Raw genomic sequence first — 18,579 nt, forward strand, 5'->3', positions numbered from 1 at the left:
CACTGAATAAAAATATAAAGAATTACCGCTGTGTGTATAAGTGCGTGTATCCATGATATCATAATTCGTTAGAAAGGGGAACAACTTGTTCCTTCTTTTTATACTATTCACGCTTGTACAAGAAATATGATGTAGCGAGTACGAGATAAATGAAGAAAAACCTATCGTTTTAAAGACCCCTGAATGTATAAAGAACATGTTAAGCATTACATTTCTACTCAATTTGTACTCCCATCTATTCTGTTAATGTGTTTTTGGTCGAGTACGTTCTTGAACAAATTTTTTCGATTTAACAGTCTAAGAAATTTATAAAATCTTATTATAATTCATGTTCTGCCTTGTTTCTACGAGAATTACAAATAGTAAGGATATAACTGGATTATCGTTTTGCACGATACTTTGTATCTGCATTTTCTCTTCTTTACTCCACTCTGTAAGGTATAAACATAACAGCGAAAACCATTCATATACAATCGTTAAGTAATATCGTGTAAATGTGTATTTCATCCGCAGAAATGAAATGCACATTTCAGATGTATCGTTTCTATGAAAAAAAAATGCATGGTAACGTGGTATTTACAGATGTTCAAGAAAAATCGTTAAAAAATGCATATAATGTGCTTTTATGGTAAATAATAAAAAATTAGGCTTCCTACGGCGACAATGAGAATACGCGACTTTTAATAAGTGTTCCGCTCAAAAGAGAGAGAGAGAGAGAGAGAGAGAGAGAGAGAGAGAGAGAGGATGAAAGGATGAAACGAATAGAAATTTATAATAATGTAACAGTGATCGAAAAGAAATGGAATATTTGTAGATTGAAGTATTTGTTTGAATCTTAGTTACGTATCAGGTTATTTACGTAGACTACAAGAAGAGTTGAGTATGCGCACGAGTATCTGAAATTTTGGCAATCTTCCCTGAGCGTACTAACTTTACAAAACTAGGATATATCATGGATGGTTTCTGAACCAACTATTTAAAACTTAAAGTACACAAGATCGACTATCAATTTGTTTTGCGATAAATATTTAAGTAATTTGTTAAGTACCTAATGCCATGATAGCATTGTATGTCATAGAGGTTTTTCCTGCTCTTCGTTGTTTGTTACCTGCAATGCCAACGTCGACGACGTGTTTGAACACCGCCGACTATTCCCCGAACGTTAAGAGTCTTCTTGCTTAGGCAGGAGATTCGTTCTCTCTTCATCTTCGATTAACTTTTTTGTGGACACAACTCTGTTTCCTTCTTGACGGGCAAGAATCTCTGTATCTAAATCTAACTTGGGCTGTCCTTGACCTGGACTTGTTACTACCGTTGCCTGAAACATACGTGCCTTGACATCATCTTTGAAATGCAGAAATAGTGGAATTTCGATAAAAAGCGAAGAAAAAGAAAAGTAACCTTTGCAGGTGAATTTTTAAGTTTGCCATTATGATCGCTGTATGATGAAATGAATTTCGAATGGGTAACTGGGCTAGCGCTAACTGGAGCGGGTGAAGTTGGAGCAGTTGCACTATGAACAGGAGATTGCACGCCGCTTTTTTCCTTTTCCTTTTCCTTTTTACTTTCTTTTTCTTTGTCGATCTGTAACACCGGAGATTCTGGCACGCTGCGATCATCCTCGTCCAAAGAATGCAATAACTAAAATCATTACATATATAGCAATTCCATCGTATTCTTATAAACTGTAATTAGATGTAAAATTCATTTCGTGCAATTTACCTTTTCTATTTCGTCTTCAAATTGTTCCTGACCAGGTAATGAATCCTTTTGGCTTCTTTCCAGAAGCGTGGCTCGTTTAGCAGCCAGGTATAAGGATCTTTTAATCTTAACATAAAATACTTCCGATACCGCCCGCACTGTATAATCGGGAATAAATGTATACCGTAACATAGAATCTAGATTGATCGATTGTATGCTTCCCACTGTTTGAGGGTTTGTATTCGTAGGTGATTCGGCTGTAAAAAGTTCAGCACATAAGTGTGTAAAACTTACCGAAGCTTGGCTTAAACATATAGGCAAACTTAATATAGATGTTACCGATTCCAACATTCACAGTAAGTGCCTGAGAACCAAAGTATGTAAATGGGCCGGTTTCGAACATCATATTCTCTTTTCCAACTGTAACTTCAACCCGCCCTTCTAAGATTAAAACGAAATAGTCAACCGCTTTTCCTTGCTGATAAATTACCGCTACTGGATCATTTCTTGCCTTTTCGCGTGATTTCACTTTGATGTGATAAATAATATCTTGTTTAAGTAAACGACGCAAAATAGTTTCCGATATTGTATCGGGCTTAAAAGCATCTACAGCTGTGGATCATACATTAGACTCAGATACATTTTAAGAGTACTACAATAGGATTTTATATAAATCTGATATTTTTTTAAATCAAAACACTTCTTCCTACTTGTAGACAAGTATTGAAACATGGCCAGAGTCAATTGCGGTGATATATGAATTCGTTGGTTTTCTTTCTTCTCTGCGAACACGGTAAAGTCTTGTATTTTGTGCTTAGCTTGCCTTCTGCGTTTAGTTTTATTATCCGCTGTAAGAAGACATATTTAACATTAGTTACAATTTAAATACCTACGATATAGATAATGGATTTTACATGAAGAATCTTACTAAAGACATCAGTTTCATCCATGATCTCAGCTTGAATTAATTCTTCTATAACATCTTCTAATGTAACCAATCCAATTACTTCGTAAAACGGGTCTCCCTCGCCTTCGTTATTAACTCTTTGTACAAATGCCATGTGACCCTTATGACCTAAAACAAATGCATTTCTTTATTGTGTGCCCACTTTTAAGGGATAAATTAAACCGTTTAACAGTTAAAATCGCAGCAAAGATATTAACCTTCTTTAAATTGTTTAAACATAATATCTAATGTAACATCTTCAAAAATAAAGTTGCATGGATTTTGATAAAATTGACATAAAGTTTTTAGTGGCATGTTATCATCTGGATCAACAAATGCAAGATCTTTAATATAAAGCATCGTTACTATATTTGTTCTTGTTCCTTCGTATACTGGTATACGGGAAAAACCTAAAAATTCATATCAATTATTATATTAAATTTCATATCGATTAATCACTATTATCAGGAATAACATTATTTTATTAATAAACATTTAAATAATACAAAGTGCAAACCTGACTTCATAATTTCTGATACTGTTTCAAAATCTAAAACAGCACTATAATTTAACATATATACATCTTCGATTTTTGTCATTATGTCTGCGACGGTTTTTTTTCGCAATTCTAATGCTCCAGCAATAATGTTCACCTCATCCTTCTCTAAGTCGTTATATCCTGTAGTCACCTATAAATAATAGCATTAACGTAATTATGCCGTCATACACGTTTTGATCATTAAATGTTTCGATCTTTAATGATATCATTAGCTTATATAGGTATATTACCCAATCAAAAATTAATTGGTATTAATTATATAAGTTACTTTCCTTTATAGTAACATATATATAAATCTATGTATGTATGCGAATACATGTATATTATAGAAGTACATTTTGAAGATAAGTCCAGTTTAAATTAGCACAGTATAAGTGTGTAAAATTATCTTATTTAAGTTTCACAATGATAAGTAATCTAACATATACTCTTGAGAATGTAAAAACTTGAAGCAAACGTCAGTAGATCTATATCTTACCTACATATGATTGAATTTAGATGTCAGTATAATTATCTGCCCTATCCATGCTCATTCTGATAAGATTCATAACAGTAAAAAGTTTGGAAAGGCATTCGATAATATACACTTTAAATTACAAATAAAGAAAACTATATTAGGTATATACTGTGAAAGTAATAAACTAATTTTTCATTCACTTTTTACCTTCACTAGTTCTTTTAACCGTTCACGGTTATACACATTGCCAATTTCTTCTCCGAGAAGAATATCTAAAAGTTTACTAATAGGATAACTCAATGGAAATGTTATTATCATGGTAAATTTTGTGACATAAATAGTTTTTGCTCCAATACACAATCCATGTCTGCTACAAATAGCCTAAAAATATAAGACAACTTATTTGTTTGATAAGCTAACACTATAAATTGTGTTTTAATGTTTCTGTTCAACAGTATATACTTTTATGAATACACATACCTGTGGAGAAATTTCACCAAAAAGTACAATAGCCAAAGTAGAGCAAATAACAGCAACTAATCCAGAAGTTAAGTCATCCAACAAAATAGTGAATATCGAATTCACCAAAACATTTGAGAATAAAATGGAGCATAACAAATAATTTCCATGATTTCTCACTGGTTGTATTGTTCTGGCATATTGTTTTTCCTTTAATGCATAAGTTATTAAATAATGACGATTGAACCGTTATAAAATTACAAATATTCTATTAAATTTATGTATGAGAAACAAAATTACCTTCTCTGTACCAGTATTACAAAGTATCTTCAACTCAGTTCTATCCATAGCCATTAATCCTAAATTCAGCCCAGAAAATAGAGCAGAGAAACTCAAACACATCAGAATAACTACAATACTAAGCCAAAGTGGTAAAAATTTCTCATATGTGTATATCTGTAAAAATGTACCTCTGATAAATATTTTAATGCAATTTCTATCAATATAATACACAGCACAAAACATTACTTACAGTACTCCATGATGCAGTGCCTTGATGTTTAAAGAGTAAAAGATTTGGACCATCCTGTCCATATACTGGTTGTTTTACACATATGAAAAATGGTGAACCCAGAGGTAATACCACATCAATAGTTGCAGTATTGTTCTTTACATTTTTTACCTACAGCAATCACATTTTAAATAAAAAGAAAAAAAAAGAAAGAAAGAAAGAAAGAAAAAAGAGAAAAAGGAAAAAGAAAAAAATAGTGCAAGTGCTTACTAGAAATTCGTTGCTTTTAATTTTATCACAAATACTACCCCTCTTTGCTGGTTCATCTGTGAAACTAATCAAAGTATCTTCTGTAAAACCAAAACCAAATAATCTTATAACTGCCCTGCTTCCAGCAAGTATTTCTGGAATACCATCATCTCTGTAACTAGGATCCTTGTCTGATGTCTCTATTCTCAGACCCTCAATAAACACATCTTTATAATTTTGCTGAGTCCATAGATTTTCAGGGTCATCATTGACAGTGGCTAATGAATTGGCACGACGCATACGAAAATATTTTCTGAGAATAATTAATATAAAAAACCAATTAAATTAATATTTAGCTAAAGAAAGAGAATAAAAAAATTAATAGAATCAAGTACAAGAAGTTTTATATAAAATACCTTACAGTTTATATGTTTAATATATAAAGAGTAAGACAAAGGAAAATTAAAATGAAAGAAACTTATTTATTATTCATTTGATCCTTTAATCAACCAATTAAGTAAAGTTGTTTCCATTACAATGTTTTTCATATAACAATACCAAAAATCAAATAAAGAAAGTTCTCTCATAATATTAGAATGTAACAAAAAAATTATATTAAATACGCATAATTATAATATTATAGAACAACTTCCTTGCTGTCGATAATATCGGGATTTTCACCTTGTTAAAAAAATGGTACCATGTCATATGATAAATGTCAATTACTTTTAAGGGAAGAGAATTTTCTTTTATGATGCTCGGATAAAAGCAAGTTATCTAATATTTAACTTACTCCGATGGTACTGGGGCCCTGATAGTAAAATTGCTTCCAAGATTGGTCCATGTTTCACCAAACCTGCTGACGATTCTCAGACAGAAATAGATCGTGGTAACCTTAAAATTAGGAACTTCTACAAACTTATATATCGCACGACTACCATTCGATGCGATCCAAATTGCACTTAATTTATTTTTTGGATCACAATTGTCGAATGTAGGTGACCAGCGTAACGAAACGTTATTTTCGAGGCCGGTCCCGAGAACTTCGACTAGGAAACTTGAGCTAATGGATACGTTCTCTCGCGTGTGAGAAAGTTTTGTAATTACGGCGTCCACTGATTTCACATTCAAATTATCAGTTACTTTTAGTTTTTTAAACGCATTACCGTTTATAAAGTTGGATTGAAGAAAAACAAGTAACAAAAGCGCTGCCGGTATGCTTAAGCAGACAACATGTTGCGCCATCATGCGACAAGTACACCGTGACAACTTCACACGGTCCTCAGGTAGTGCTGCATTTATAATCTCGCATTCTCTCACTACGCCTGCGTATTATGTACATAAGTACATACAGTGGAAAATGCATCCTTTCCGTTATTCGACATGGTATTATTTCCTTTGATAGTGGGGAGTGCTTGACTCAAATTCGACAATGCACTTACATTTCACTAATTCGCGTTACAAATTATTTAGATTGGTTTAGTCATTGATATTCCTTCTAATGTATGTTATTTAATATTGTATTTTAAAAATAAATCCTTTGCAACTAAGCAAAATATTATTGCTTTTTTCTAGATGTATACTTTGTTCTTTTTTAGTCAATTACAATATTATTAGATATAAAGTGTAGTGAATTTATACAATTTAATTTTCTTTACTCTCATAGCTGTCCAATAGAAATCAATTTTATTCCGACTTAATTCTTTGCTACATATGATTGGTAGACATAATATTGTTTAACCCTAATGCGTTCTTCCATTCGAATTATGTATACACTTAAGGTGGTTGAGTCAAAAAAGACCCAAAGATCTTATGTGTAACAATTTTCATTAACAGCACGCCATATGAACCTAGACAATAAACTTTTAATATAATCTTAAGGGAACATAAATTTGATAACAGCAAAAGTTATTAAAAAAAGTAAAAAAGTAATGGGTCAAAAAAGACACGAAGACCGCAATAGGGTTAAAGAGAACCGTTCAGTTCGGGCGGGAATCGGTAAACGGTTTATGCGCGTGTGCAACGTAGAACTTCCAATCGGTGCATGACAGTTTTGTGAATTTTGGCGCTACTTCAAAGTTACATTGCATTTGAAGATTTATTTTATTTTTGCTCGACAAAATGTCAACTAGTTAGTACCGTTTGATAAGTTAAAATTATTTAATATTATTTATAACCCACAGAGGTTATATTGAAATATCGATGTGTTAACATTGTACAAAAAACATATCAATTTTTCTAATGTTTTAGTTCGAACTAAGATTTCGACGACTGCATTTATTCAACAAGAAATAGTTAAAATTATTAAGAGATTTAAATTTGAGGAATTAGAAACATCGATAATGCCAATTTTTCCAGAAATATCATGGAGTAATGTAAGATATGAACTAGTAAAAAGTCGCAGTAAATTTTCATCAGCTAATGTAGCACAACTTATTAAAATAGCTACAACTGTAAGTTTTATGGCTAGATACATTATAACCTTGTTAATATTATTTATTGTTATAGTTTATATATATTTTATTTTTCTTCCACCAGGAAGCCAATGTTCAAGCAAAGGTTTTAAAGGATCGTTTGTCAACATTGCAATTAATTGGTAATACATATTAATTTGTTGTTCTTTTTATTTCTTTTGTGGATTGATAATAAAATTCATACATTCCAGATGTAAGTTGGCACAGTAAACGAAAAATTTGGTGTGCTTACACGCTAATAGGTTTTAATAAATCTGCAAATTACATCACAAACAGAGAACTTAGAAATGAAATACAAAATTATTTGGACTCATTAGATATTAAAGTCAATGTAAAACTAAATACACACAATGGTATTACATATATCTCTGTAACAAAGGAAAAATATGGAATCAAGAAAAGGGAAACTTTCTTTTTTGCTTTATTTATGGACCAGAAGTATTTATTTTGCCCTAAGAACAATGTTTCATCCAATATTTTGAGTGGCATAGTAAGAAGTTTGGGCTACAAAGATTTTAAAAGATTTAAATTAGAAGGTAAAGATCTTGAATCACTGAGCAAATTGTGTTGGCAAAAGAAAGAAGGAGCGATAAACCTTGAAAATATTAATCAAACCTTTGTGTACAAAGATGCTGCACCTGAGAAAAGGTAATGTTTCTTTTAATTTTAAAAAAAAAAAAAAATAGGAAACTTAAGAACATCAAAAAGTATTGTTTATCATATGATACATTTTTCAGGAAGGCAGGTATAGATTTTACTCAACAGAAACAAAGAAAAAGATACATGGAGAAATGTTTTGGTGCAAATTCTCCTACTTTAGAGTTACTTGTGATAAATGCACCAAGTATGCCTGTGATAGATAAAGATGTATCAACAAATTTATCAAATGAAAATATTCGCGCAACGTAAATATCTTTTGTATAAAATCATAATATATTTTAATGCTTTATATCTTTATAAGAATTCTAATTTTATGTGTTTCAGATGGGAATTTCGTAGTCAGAATATTGCCACATATTTAACAAAATTGGTAGAACGACGTATTCTGATTACACCTGTGCCTGATTATATATCAAATCTAATGATATTAGGGAAAAATCGATTAACACTTCAAAGAGATCAATGATCGATATTTTAATGACACGTAATACTAATATATAGCTAATAATGCAGTCAAAGTTTGCTTATTATTGTAGTGATTACATAATTTTTTTAATTTTGAGAGACAAATCGGTAAAAATTGTTATCGTGATATTTAAAACTCTAGTTTTTAACTCTTTTAACTCTTTTAAAAACACTTTAAAATTGACTAATACTTTTAAAACATAAGTTTAATTTTGTATAAATTTTATTAATTAATCAGAAAAAAGTACTCGATGCACGAATATTTTTAATTATATATACATTGTCGACATCAAACTTTAAATGTCTTAAGTACCACATTATCAAAGTATAGGAACATTGGTTGTTACTGTGGTAATATAAAGATAATAATATATCATATTTATTAGTAATTGTTCCTGCAATAATGTGTTAATTTCACAGTTTCTAACAATTAGTTGTTAGAAGTGATGAATTGATAAGAGGGTTCCATTTGTAGATAGTATGAATCACATGCTTAACATCTATGACTTAACTAGCAATATTATAAGTTAATAATACAATTATATTACTCATAGTATAAATGCAGGTAAATTATATAGTGTATACACTGCAACATGTATGAATATTAGAAAATTCATTTATAAGCATGTGTATTATAGAAATTAATATTCTCCGCTGGACATATCATCGTCTATTTCATCTTCCGATGTTACATCTGGATCGTTAGCTTGCGATAAACATTTATTACAATAACAATGAAACAAATATAAAGAACTGAAAGCTTTTTGTCGAGAATGTCTACTTCTTTCTAGACAACATTCATCAAGGTAACTTATACATATTTCCTCTTCAGGATGAATGTCACGTATTGCTTTTAAAACTAATACATTATTTGAGTAAGGAAATTCTACAACAGCATTTGGTACACAACTGTGATTTACTGCAGACTGAAGAACATAAAGGCCAGAACCTTCATTGTTTAAGAAAAAATCAACCGCTGAAAAACATAAAATTGCTAGTGAAATAAAATTAATATTGTTACAATTCGTGTTAAATATTTTAATTCTAGAAAATTTACCCTCTTCCATATCGTGATAAACTCGATCTATTAGTTTGTCTACTTGAATTCTTTCTTCTCTTGGCAATTCTAGAGCAGATACATTTTTCACCCAACGACTAAATGCACTAGTTCCAATTCCTTGACCATTTGTACCTACTAAAGCTAGTAGACTTTTAAAGCCTTCTGGTGTAAACCACTGTAAATTAGAATTTCTATTTCTAATGTATTCTATGATATCAAGTGTTTTCATTATTTATATTACATACATGTTCCGTAAACTCTGTATTTACAGCTTTCAGTATGTTTCGCCTAAGCATATCAATTTGACCAATAAATTTTTCTCCCAATAATTTGTGTGCAATCTCATCTGTATCATTAACTGTACGGTGACAAAACTGAGAGAAAGTTGAAAGGATATCCTCTTTGTTATTGGCTTGATTAACTAGAGCTACCATTTTTACTAATAACATTACTGTTGCTGATTCTGGTGGATAATGCATTTGCTTCCACATTTCATTTAATTGCACCAAAGGATGAGACTCATCCTTTTCTCTTGAATGTAAGCACAGTATACCATGATACCTAAAATGTTCACACTATACAATTATATTATTCAATTAATATTGATAATAAATGTTTAAAATTAAAATACAACCTTAGAGAAGCTTCATTTAGGCATTCAATACTACAATACTTTGTGCCACATTCAGGACATTCTGTAATTAAATCTTTTTTTGTTTCGCAGCATTCTGGATGAGGTAAAATAATGGTGGACTTTCCAGTCAATCTACGTACATTTTCTTCTGCAGTTTCTAAAGGTCTTAAACAATGGTCACAAGCTAAGTATCTATACTCTAAATTCCATGCAAATTGGCAACAAATTATAGGTTTTTCTTCAAAAATTGTATCCCCATCTTTGAATGGACGAATAGCAACAAGACCCTTGCCCTATAACACATTTACAAATGTTTTCTTTTTAACAATAATCTATTAATAAATATAAAAGCGAGTGTTAAGTTAATAATTGAATATGTTTAGAAATGCATACTAAATATTTATTCTAATGTAAAATAATAATAGATTATATAATTGCATTTTACCTTTTCGTTGTTAATTAATCTGATCTGAAAGTCATTAGAACTCATTATGATTGATTCTCAAATAAAAAAACACGTTAATTTCTAACCTTCGAACATATGTCCGTGGTTGTCACAATTATACTACTATAGTCACATAGTAATTAGCACAAAATCCCGGTACCGGAATACATATATTAATTTTAATAGTAAACAAATATTCGACAACAATACGTTTCATACTTTCGTTTAAATTTTAAACGTGATATATCTATTACTTATTTAGATAATTATTATACATTTTAACGTACAGTTATTGTTGACTTACGTAGTGCTTGTAGCACTTCCGTAAAGGCAAGCTTCGGATCGTTTCGCATGTGAGTTACCTGTCCCAAGTCGGTTGGGATTTGTTTAGTAAAGTACATTTGAAAGAAGTTTATCTCGTTTTATTAGATCACGGAGGATAATGAACGGAGCGATGGCCATGGTAAGTTAATTATTATTGTTACTTTTTGAAAATGTATTGATTCAGTAAACGTAGCAAATCTTTCAGACCATGATGGCGGGTGTAAAATGCTTGTAACGTACAAATGATTAATGTACATGAATAGTTCGATAAAGTTCACAATAGTAATATATTTTTCCAAATATATTAGTAACTTGGTGTTCTTAATGATTCAATCAGTAGTACCGATTCAATCAATAAAGTTACCAATATTTTTCTTTTACTTTTTAAATGTAAACCTAATAAACGGAAGTGTTTTATTTACATATTTTTTTATTTGAATAGTATTTTACATGGTTATAAAATATATTGTTAGCATTACAACGGATGGAATACTAAAATTATATTTAAAATCAATATTATGCATAAACTTATATTTTTAATGTTAATTAAATTGAAGGCAGAAAAGTAACTTAATAGTCAAAGTATTTTGGAATTTTTTTTACTGTTAAACATTTGTTTTGTTGCACATACTTAAAAATATTTTGTATGTTCTTAGGCACCAGCTACCCAGAATAATGTGGAACCTCAGAACAAGAAACCTAAAGTTGAAGGTACATTGCTAATATTGCCAAATAGGTGTATGCCCCTAATCTACACTAATAAATTGTACAATTAAGCGTACAACTGGAAAAGACGGTGAACACAGAAGCAACAGCAAGCATAATATATTTCTAAGCAAAGGAAATGATGAAGAAAAACATATATTATTTACTTAGGACAATCAGGTGCTAGCTTTCTATTAAAATGCTGGCAAGCTATAAGTGTTGAGTGGTCTATTGCAGTTTCAGAATATATTTTGGTAGGCTAGGGTAATAGGTGATCGTTGGCCCTCAATAAAACTAATGTATGGTTGTCCTTTTGTTCTGAGATGTTACAGCGGAGAGACAGTACAGAATCTGTGGCCTACGACTGAGCTGTGATCATGAGCGTGCGCCAAACAAAGAAAGAGAATGCTACATTCGTTGAACAGAACAAATCAGAGTTTTGCAAACTCCTACTGACACAGCATCTATTGTCGAGTACCAAATATGATGCGTATTTTAGATAGGTCAGCATTTTAGGGTAGTCTTCTTTCATCCTAGTTATAAGCCTCTACAAATCATTTGATTAAAATAAAAAGTTGTTTGGAAATATTTTATTTTAAAAGTTTTCATTTTGCCATATGACAAATTGTAAATATCATCTTTGACTTGTGGTTTAATTTTAGAATGTAAAGCATAAAAGGAGAGGCTTATAAATAGGAGGTGCAATGGCGATGTATGTTTTTCAAGTATTCTCAAAATTCGTCACATTTATATCTGTATAATATAAACACGAGGTAAGATATTGCTTTGTTAAAGAAGACATACCTGCTGTAAGCAGATAAGAAAGTTATTGAAGCAGGATATAAAAGACAAGGAAAGTACATTTTTTCAAAGGTCGATCACGTTAGATTTTTTATTAATTAGGATCGCCATTGCTATATAAAACGCGTCAGGGTTAATTGCGTGGTAGGTTGGAAAAGGCAAACTGTAAGAAAATGGCGCAGAAAATGCACTGAGAGTATTCTCCTTTGCTTTGTGCTTACAGATTTGTGCGTCGCCTCAATCTTGGATAGTTTGCGCACAACCATCATTGCTCAGCCCAGAACACGGTTAGCCGTTAATCAAATGATCGAACAAAGCTAATAATATTAATTCGTGAAACTGCAAAAGTCATAAAAGAGAGAAAGAAACGTTTCAACGTGTTCTGATTTCTGTTTCAGAGACTAGCAGACCAAATTGGTTATGATCATACGAAACCTATTCTAGTTATTGGTAGTCTTTTTTTGGGGCTAATAATAGAGTAAAGAGTAATGAAATTGAAATGAAAACGAACTGTTAATACGAACTATTGCAATGGTTTCTCGTAAATTTTGAATTGTGTTCAACAAAATTTCATCATTATTTCTCTTTAATAATACAAAATAATTTTCATCTTAACGGCGTGAAAGGAAAGAAGGAAATTGATCCTTTTTCAAAATATATTTATGTATGAGTATACACGTGTATTGGTGTACACTACTTCACATAAAAGTGTAATCTTCTTGTTCCTGACTATTTTAATTTCTTTGAACTTACAGTTTGGAGGACGGTTCTACCGTGGGAACTACTGCACGGCATCGTTACTTTTTTCGTCTCTTTTTACAACATTTCTTTCACTCCTTGTCCACATTGAAAATTTGATAGACTTATGAAACTTATGCCTACAAGAGTTCTATAGAACAATATACACAGCAAATATTAAATGTTTGTGATTTTAAAGTTAGTCATACATATATTTCGAATTCTGTTTAATTTTAACAAATGATAAAGCTAAAAGTTACAAAACGAAATCTGTATATCTTATATAATTATAAGTACTGTTCTAGTACCTCTATCATCGCAAAGAAAAAGAAAAAGAGAAAGTAAAAACGACATTACTCTGTTTAGTAATACATTGAAGAATTCTTATGTTTGTGTGATGGTGGAAGTACTAAATTGTAATTGTTATTATGTTGCATATTTATCTAATGCCAACTTTCTTCGTAGGAAATGCGTCAGAGTTCTTGCCAGGCCCTATATATGATCTTAATCAAATTGGACAAGTTGTTGCTGGTATGTAAAATTACGATACTATTAGGCTTCTTAATTCAAACCATTAAGATGGTTGATATAACTTAATATATATATGTACATATACATGATGTATAACATAATTGTGACAATTAAAATTTGTTGCTCCGATTCAAGCAATATCGAGAGTCAATAATAATTCAATGGACAAATAGCTGATAAGATCTGACAGAATATAATTTACTGAAATATTTTTCTCATAAAAAATAGTTCGTTTTACATGTAAGATTTATTTTGTTGCAGGACCCGGAGCCAAATATCTTACATTACCCGGCATTCTAGGTGCGGGTCTTCCAAAAATTACGTCTGAACAGCAGGATACAGTAAATAGAGCAAAGAAATATGCAATGGAACAAAGCATCAAAATGGTTTTAATGAAGCAAACCCTCGCGCATCAACAACAGGTAATTATTTAACATGATGCTAACAAACTTTACTCGCCTAACATACATTTTGTATTCCATTGTACATTCATAGATTTCTATGTATAAACGTGTCTGTGTTTCTTTTGCTACTTTCAACATTAGTATAAATAAACCTCGCAACAGTATGATGATGAGCATTCTGTTAGATGTTTTATTAATACAAATGAAACTAATAAAACAATCGGGAAAAATAATAGTAACTAAATTTGCCATACCTATGAATGGCTACATGTTAAAGTGAGTCAACTTTCTAGTAGATTGAGTTGTTCAGTTGAATATTGATTGTTTCTCCGAATGCACAATGGATTTAATGTATACATTTATGAAATCATATATTACAATTATGGGGTTCTGTTTTGTCTCAAAAAGTATTATTTGTTAAAAAGATGGATTTATATTGCTTCCTCTATTTAGCTCTTTGCCAATGATATAACAGAAAAATTAAGGAAAAATGTGTCTATAGTGTTTTAAACTGATGTTTGTCCTTGCAATTTAGCTCGCCCCGCCGAGTAATATTAAATTTTGTTATAAACATATTAACCTGTGTTCGTTATGACGAGCGAGTAAAGTCAAAACATATAACAGAAATTAAAAACGAACACTGGAACCTAACTCTGATCGGTTGATTTTTTCTCCCCGCAGAAGAATAAGTTGGTCCTGCGGCAGCAAGTTTTATTGCTAATGTGCAGGTTAGTGTCAACCAAGTCAAGACAGAAACGATACGAAACCGCCTTACGATCAAACACTCCTAAACGTTTCCCTGAGTTACTACTGTAAGCGAAGGTTAGATATCTTGAGATAGTAGTCGGCGGGAGCAGAGCTGTACCAGCGCGAAGGAGGACAAGTTTTTGTGCATGAATCTCTGGACGATTTGAGAAAAATAATCGATATCTACTTCTGAGCTCGACTATTCTTTCTTTCCTAGTTGCAGAGCAGTTTTCAATGAATATTTGCAATGTATAAACTGTGGTTTGTATTTGGAATTCAATGTTAAAAATTTTAATCATGTTTTGGTTTTACTTTGTTAATGTTGCGTCACGCTTAGAATGCTATTTAATGATTTCATTACGAAAATGTAACCATTAATAACACCCCAGCCATTGATTTAATTTGGAATTTTGAACGTAACACCAAAACTTTGATTGAAAAGAGAACTATGATTTTTAACAATGTGTTCTGGATACAAGCTAAAAATTGAAAATTCGACATGCTTGTTCTTAGTTTCTTTTATGCAGTACAATATTCAGTATGCATATAAACACTATCAATTAGTTTTATATTCATACAGAATTACGCGTGTGAGATGGTAAAAGAAAGAAAAAAAAACGACGAAACGTTGTTTCAAGTAAATTTTGTTATTTAAAAGTTGGTAATATTAAGAAGAGAGTAGTTGAGCGAAGAAGGTGGAATGGTAAAAGAGCTTGGGGGATTTTTGAGATGAACGAGACATGGTGTATGTAAGGGGGAGGGATATCAATAGAAGGCCTATGGTCCTTTGTGTTACAGCAAATGGCTAGTCAACGGAATCAGGTGCAGAGACAGCAGGCTCTCGCCCTCATGTGCAGGTTTGTTTGTTCTTTGTCTTAGCCCTCCGAATTTCATCCTCGAGACTCGCCGTTTTAAGTAGAAGATCATTTTCAATCCTCATATTCTGTATATATACTAAAACTTCCATTCGCTACTCGAATTGGGTCTAGAATGAATTTTATTGGACAAAAATAATTATTTACTTCTTACTGTTGGTGAAATCGAATTTAAACCCGAGCAAAATATTGATAATCTCGTTTAGAATTCTTCCAGTTACAAATTCAAGCTTCTGCTTAAATTTCTATTCGGTAAGATCACACGAGATCTAATCACGTATAACGAATATATTTCTGTATAGTGTATTTACGTGTCGAACATTTCCGAAAGTTCTTTCAACAATTCTGAATTGTTGTTAGATTGGAAAAATATCAGCAAGATTCCTTTTTCTTACGTATTATTCTTTTTCCCAGAGATATGAAAAATTAATTTTATTTTTTACTCAATTTCGCTAAGATAGAGTTTGTGAGTACGTGTTATCGTATAATAGGTAAAAATAAAGAGAAAAAATTTCGTTTGAACGTAACGAAGGGCGATCGTCAACTGAAATAAAATTCCTATATGACAGGGTATATGTGGGCAGCATCAGCTTCGAATTAAAAGAGGACACGATTAGGCAAGCTTTTTTGCCGTTTGGTCCTATAAAATCGATCAACATGTCTTGGGATCCTGTAACGCAGAAGCACAAGGGATTTGCATTCGTCGAATACGAGATACCTGAAGCAGCACAACTTGCTTTGGAACAAATGAATGGTGTCATGATTGGTGGACGTAACATCAAGGTAGCGGGACGTACCTATATAACGAATTTCCTGTCCCCCAGCAATCCTATCATCCCGCCGGAGGTCGGCAAATTTTTATTTAGCCTTATCCAATACAAAATTTACTTTTGATTGAATTGCATTGCACTTATAAAATGCGCTTCGATCAAAAAATCTTGTTAAACTCTTTCCTAACGATTCTATGCTAAATTCTTACCTTAAATTTTCATGGTTTCTCACAATACTATTTTTCGCGTGCTAACAAATTTAACAGATTTTAAACATACGCAATATATATTATTACTAGTATGTTAAAGTTGCGTGCGTTCATAAAATATAACTCCTGGTCCTAATCCTGCTTCCATGTAGTAGTAGCTTCTCAAATATTATCTACCTTCTTTCATAATTCAATTATGTTACTTCTTGACAGATTCGTTACAACAGTATTTTCCTTTTTTTTTTAATCGTCGAAAATATTCTCTCTGAGTTCTCGTATTTTCTTCAGGTTGTGGGGCGACCATCGAATATGCCCCAAGCTCAATCCGTTATAGATGAAATTACCGAAGAGAGTAAACACTATAATCGTATTTACATTGCGTCTATTCATCAAGATTTAACCGAGGATGATATTAAATCAGTATTCGAAGCATTTGGTCCTATCACGTATTGTAAATTAGCGCAAGGAAGTTCACCTCATCGACACAAAGGCTACGGTTTTATCGAATATGAAACAATGCAAGCTGCTTTGGAAGCTATTGCATCGATGAATCTATTCGACTTGGGTGGACAGTATTTACGAGTAGGCAGAGCCATTACACCACCAAATGCTCTTATGGGTCCGCCAAGTGGAACTAGTATGATGCCTACAGCGGCGGCAGTTGCGGCAGCAGCTGCAACTGCAAAGATTCAAGCAATGGATGCGGTAGCCAGTAATGCAGTCGCACTTGGTTTGACCAAACTTGGAGCTGCCGCTCCGCCCATGTTAAACCAAGGTGAGAACTTAAGAATTACTTAGAAAATTTTATATTTCACAACTTTATTTTACTTCGAGACCCATATGTATGTTTGAATATCACTTTCTGTACAGCTTTGCCTGGTATAGTAAGACCCACAATTGCACCTGCGACAATGATGGCACCTCCGACTATAGCAACAGTTACACCTGTTATACCTCCGCCTGGTATAGCTATACCACAAACTTTAACTCGACCTCCGGCGATAATTCAACCGATACCTGGACAGCCAGTTGTTATACCACCTCCAGCTGTGGTTGCACCTACAATAGTAGGAACTCCGGTTGTAAGTCTTTCCTTTTCTTCTTCCTTTGATTTTCATGTATGATCAATGTGAAATATCAATATTATAACTGTTGATAACATGATAAACTGTTTGAAATATCGTCTTATCAGATACCAGTTACAACTGCAACAAATTCCGATATAATGAGGCGGGCACAAGAACAAGCAGCCCATCAAAAGCAACAAGAAGAATTACAGAAGAAATTGTTAGAGGAAACAGAACCACAAACGTTACAGCAACAAGAAAATATGTCAATCAAAGGGCAGAGCGCGCGTCATCTTGTTATGCAGAAACTTATGCGCAAAGTTGAATCGCGAGTTGTTATTTTACGAAATATGGTAGCCCCAGAAGATGTAGATGAAAGTTTACAAGAAGAAATTCAAGACGAGTGTTCGAAATTTGGAGTTGTAGAAAGAGTTATTATTTATAATGAACGACAATCCGAAGACGACGAAGATGCAGAAGTTATCGTAAAAATTTTTGTTGAATTCTCCCAGATGACTGGTAAGTTTACGATATTTTTTTTTTTCGTTTCCATCGATTATAGGTCTCACATTGATATTTTAAATAATACATTTCAGAAGCGGAACGTGCAAGGGATTCTTTGAATGGTCGTTATTTCGGCGGGCGATTAGTAAAAGGAGAACTATATGATCAAGCTTTATTTGATAATAGTGACTTTTCTGGTTGATCAAGAAGTAATTCACTTACCTATTGAATTCCGTCAATTTCTTTCGAACGAAAGAATTTATATCTATCGTTCACTGATGTTC

General features: G+C 32.1%; 4 protein-coding genes across 5 annotated transcripts; 2 read left to right on the forward strand and 2 right to left on the reverse strand.

The window, feature by feature from the left end:
- Window positions 1-1,004: 1,004 nt before the first annotated feature.
- Window positions 1,005-6,151, reverse strand: LOC108577909 (metal transporter CNNM4). The gene is made up of 14 exons (XM_017941136.1): window positions 5,676-6,151; window positions 4,904-5,195; window positions 4,655-4,804; window positions 4,423-4,578; window positions 4,144-4,332; window positions 3,871-4,044; window positions 3,165-3,336; window positions 2,866-3,057; window positions 2,630-2,776; window positions 2,412-2,549; window positions 2,041-2,313; window positions 1,723-1,958; window positions 1,402-1,641; window positions 1,005-1,318 (listed from the first exon to the last, which is right to left on the reverse strand). Exons 1-14 carry the CDS (start codon window positions 6,128-6,130, stop codon window positions 1,163-1,165), a joined length of 2,970 nt encoding a protein of 989 aa, XP_017796625.1. The 5' UTR covers window positions 6,131-6,151; the 3' UTR covers window positions 1,005-1,162.
- An 852-nt stretch (window positions 6,152-7,003) lies between these two features.
- LOC108577873 lies at window positions 7,004-8,482 on the forward strand. Its single transcript, XM_017941091.1, has 6 exons — window positions 7,004-7,013; window positions 7,133-7,335; window positions 7,421-7,478; window positions 7,548-8,004; window positions 8,094-8,261; window positions 8,341-8,482. The coding sequence occupies exons 1-6, from the start codon at window positions 7,004-7,006 to the stop codon at window positions 8,480-8,482; spliced, it is 1,038 nt and encodes a 345-aa protein (XP_017796580.1).
- Window positions 8,483-9,122: 640 nt separating this feature from the next.
- LOC108577874 (SET and MYND domain-containing protein 5) lies at window positions 9,123-10,665 on the reverse strand. The gene is made up of 5 exons (XM_017941092.1): window positions 10,621-10,665; window positions 10,176-10,468; window positions 9,787-10,102; window positions 9,539-9,716; window positions 9,123-9,457 (listed from the first exon to the last, which is right to left on the reverse strand). Exons 1-5 carry the CDS (start codon window positions 10,663-10,665, stop codon window positions 9,123-9,125), a joined length of 1,167 nt encoding a protein of 388 aa, XP_017796581.1.
- A 263-nt stretch (window positions 10,666-10,928) lies between these two features.
- LOC108577898 (poly(U)-binding-splicing factor half pint) lies at window positions 10,929-18,497 on the forward strand. 2 transcript variants are annotated; one of them, XM_017941123.1, is made up of 11 exons: window positions 10,929-10,973; window positions 11,050-11,083; window positions 11,601-11,655; window positions 13,654-13,719; window positions 13,981-14,141; window positions 15,669-15,727; window positions 16,315-16,528; window positions 17,013-17,499; window positions 17,595-17,806; window positions 17,917-18,310; window positions 18,388-18,497. In XM_017941123.1, the coding sequence occupies exons 2-11, from the start codon at window positions 11,063-11,065 to the stop codon at window positions 18,495-18,497; spliced, it is 1,779 nt and encodes a 592-aa protein (XP_017796612.1). In that variant the 5' UTR covers window positions 10,929-10,973; window positions 11,050-11,062. The 2 variants fall into 2 exon arrangements, with proteins under 2 accessions (XP_017796612.1, XP_017796610.1); XM_017941121.1 differs by lacking the exons at window positions 10,929-10,973; window positions 11,050-11,083; window positions 11,601-11,655 and adding an exon at window positions 12,674-12,737.
- Window positions 18,498-18,579: the final 82 nt, after the last annotated feature.

This window comes from Habropoda laboriosa, unplaced genomic scaffold (assembly GCF_001263275.1).
Source record: "Habropoda laboriosa isolate 0110345459 unplaced genomic scaffold, ASM126327v1 scaffold801, whole genome shotgun sequence".
Taxonomy (NCBI): Eukaryota; Metazoa; Arthropoda; class Insecta; order Hymenoptera; family Apidae; genus Habropoda; species Habropoda laboriosa.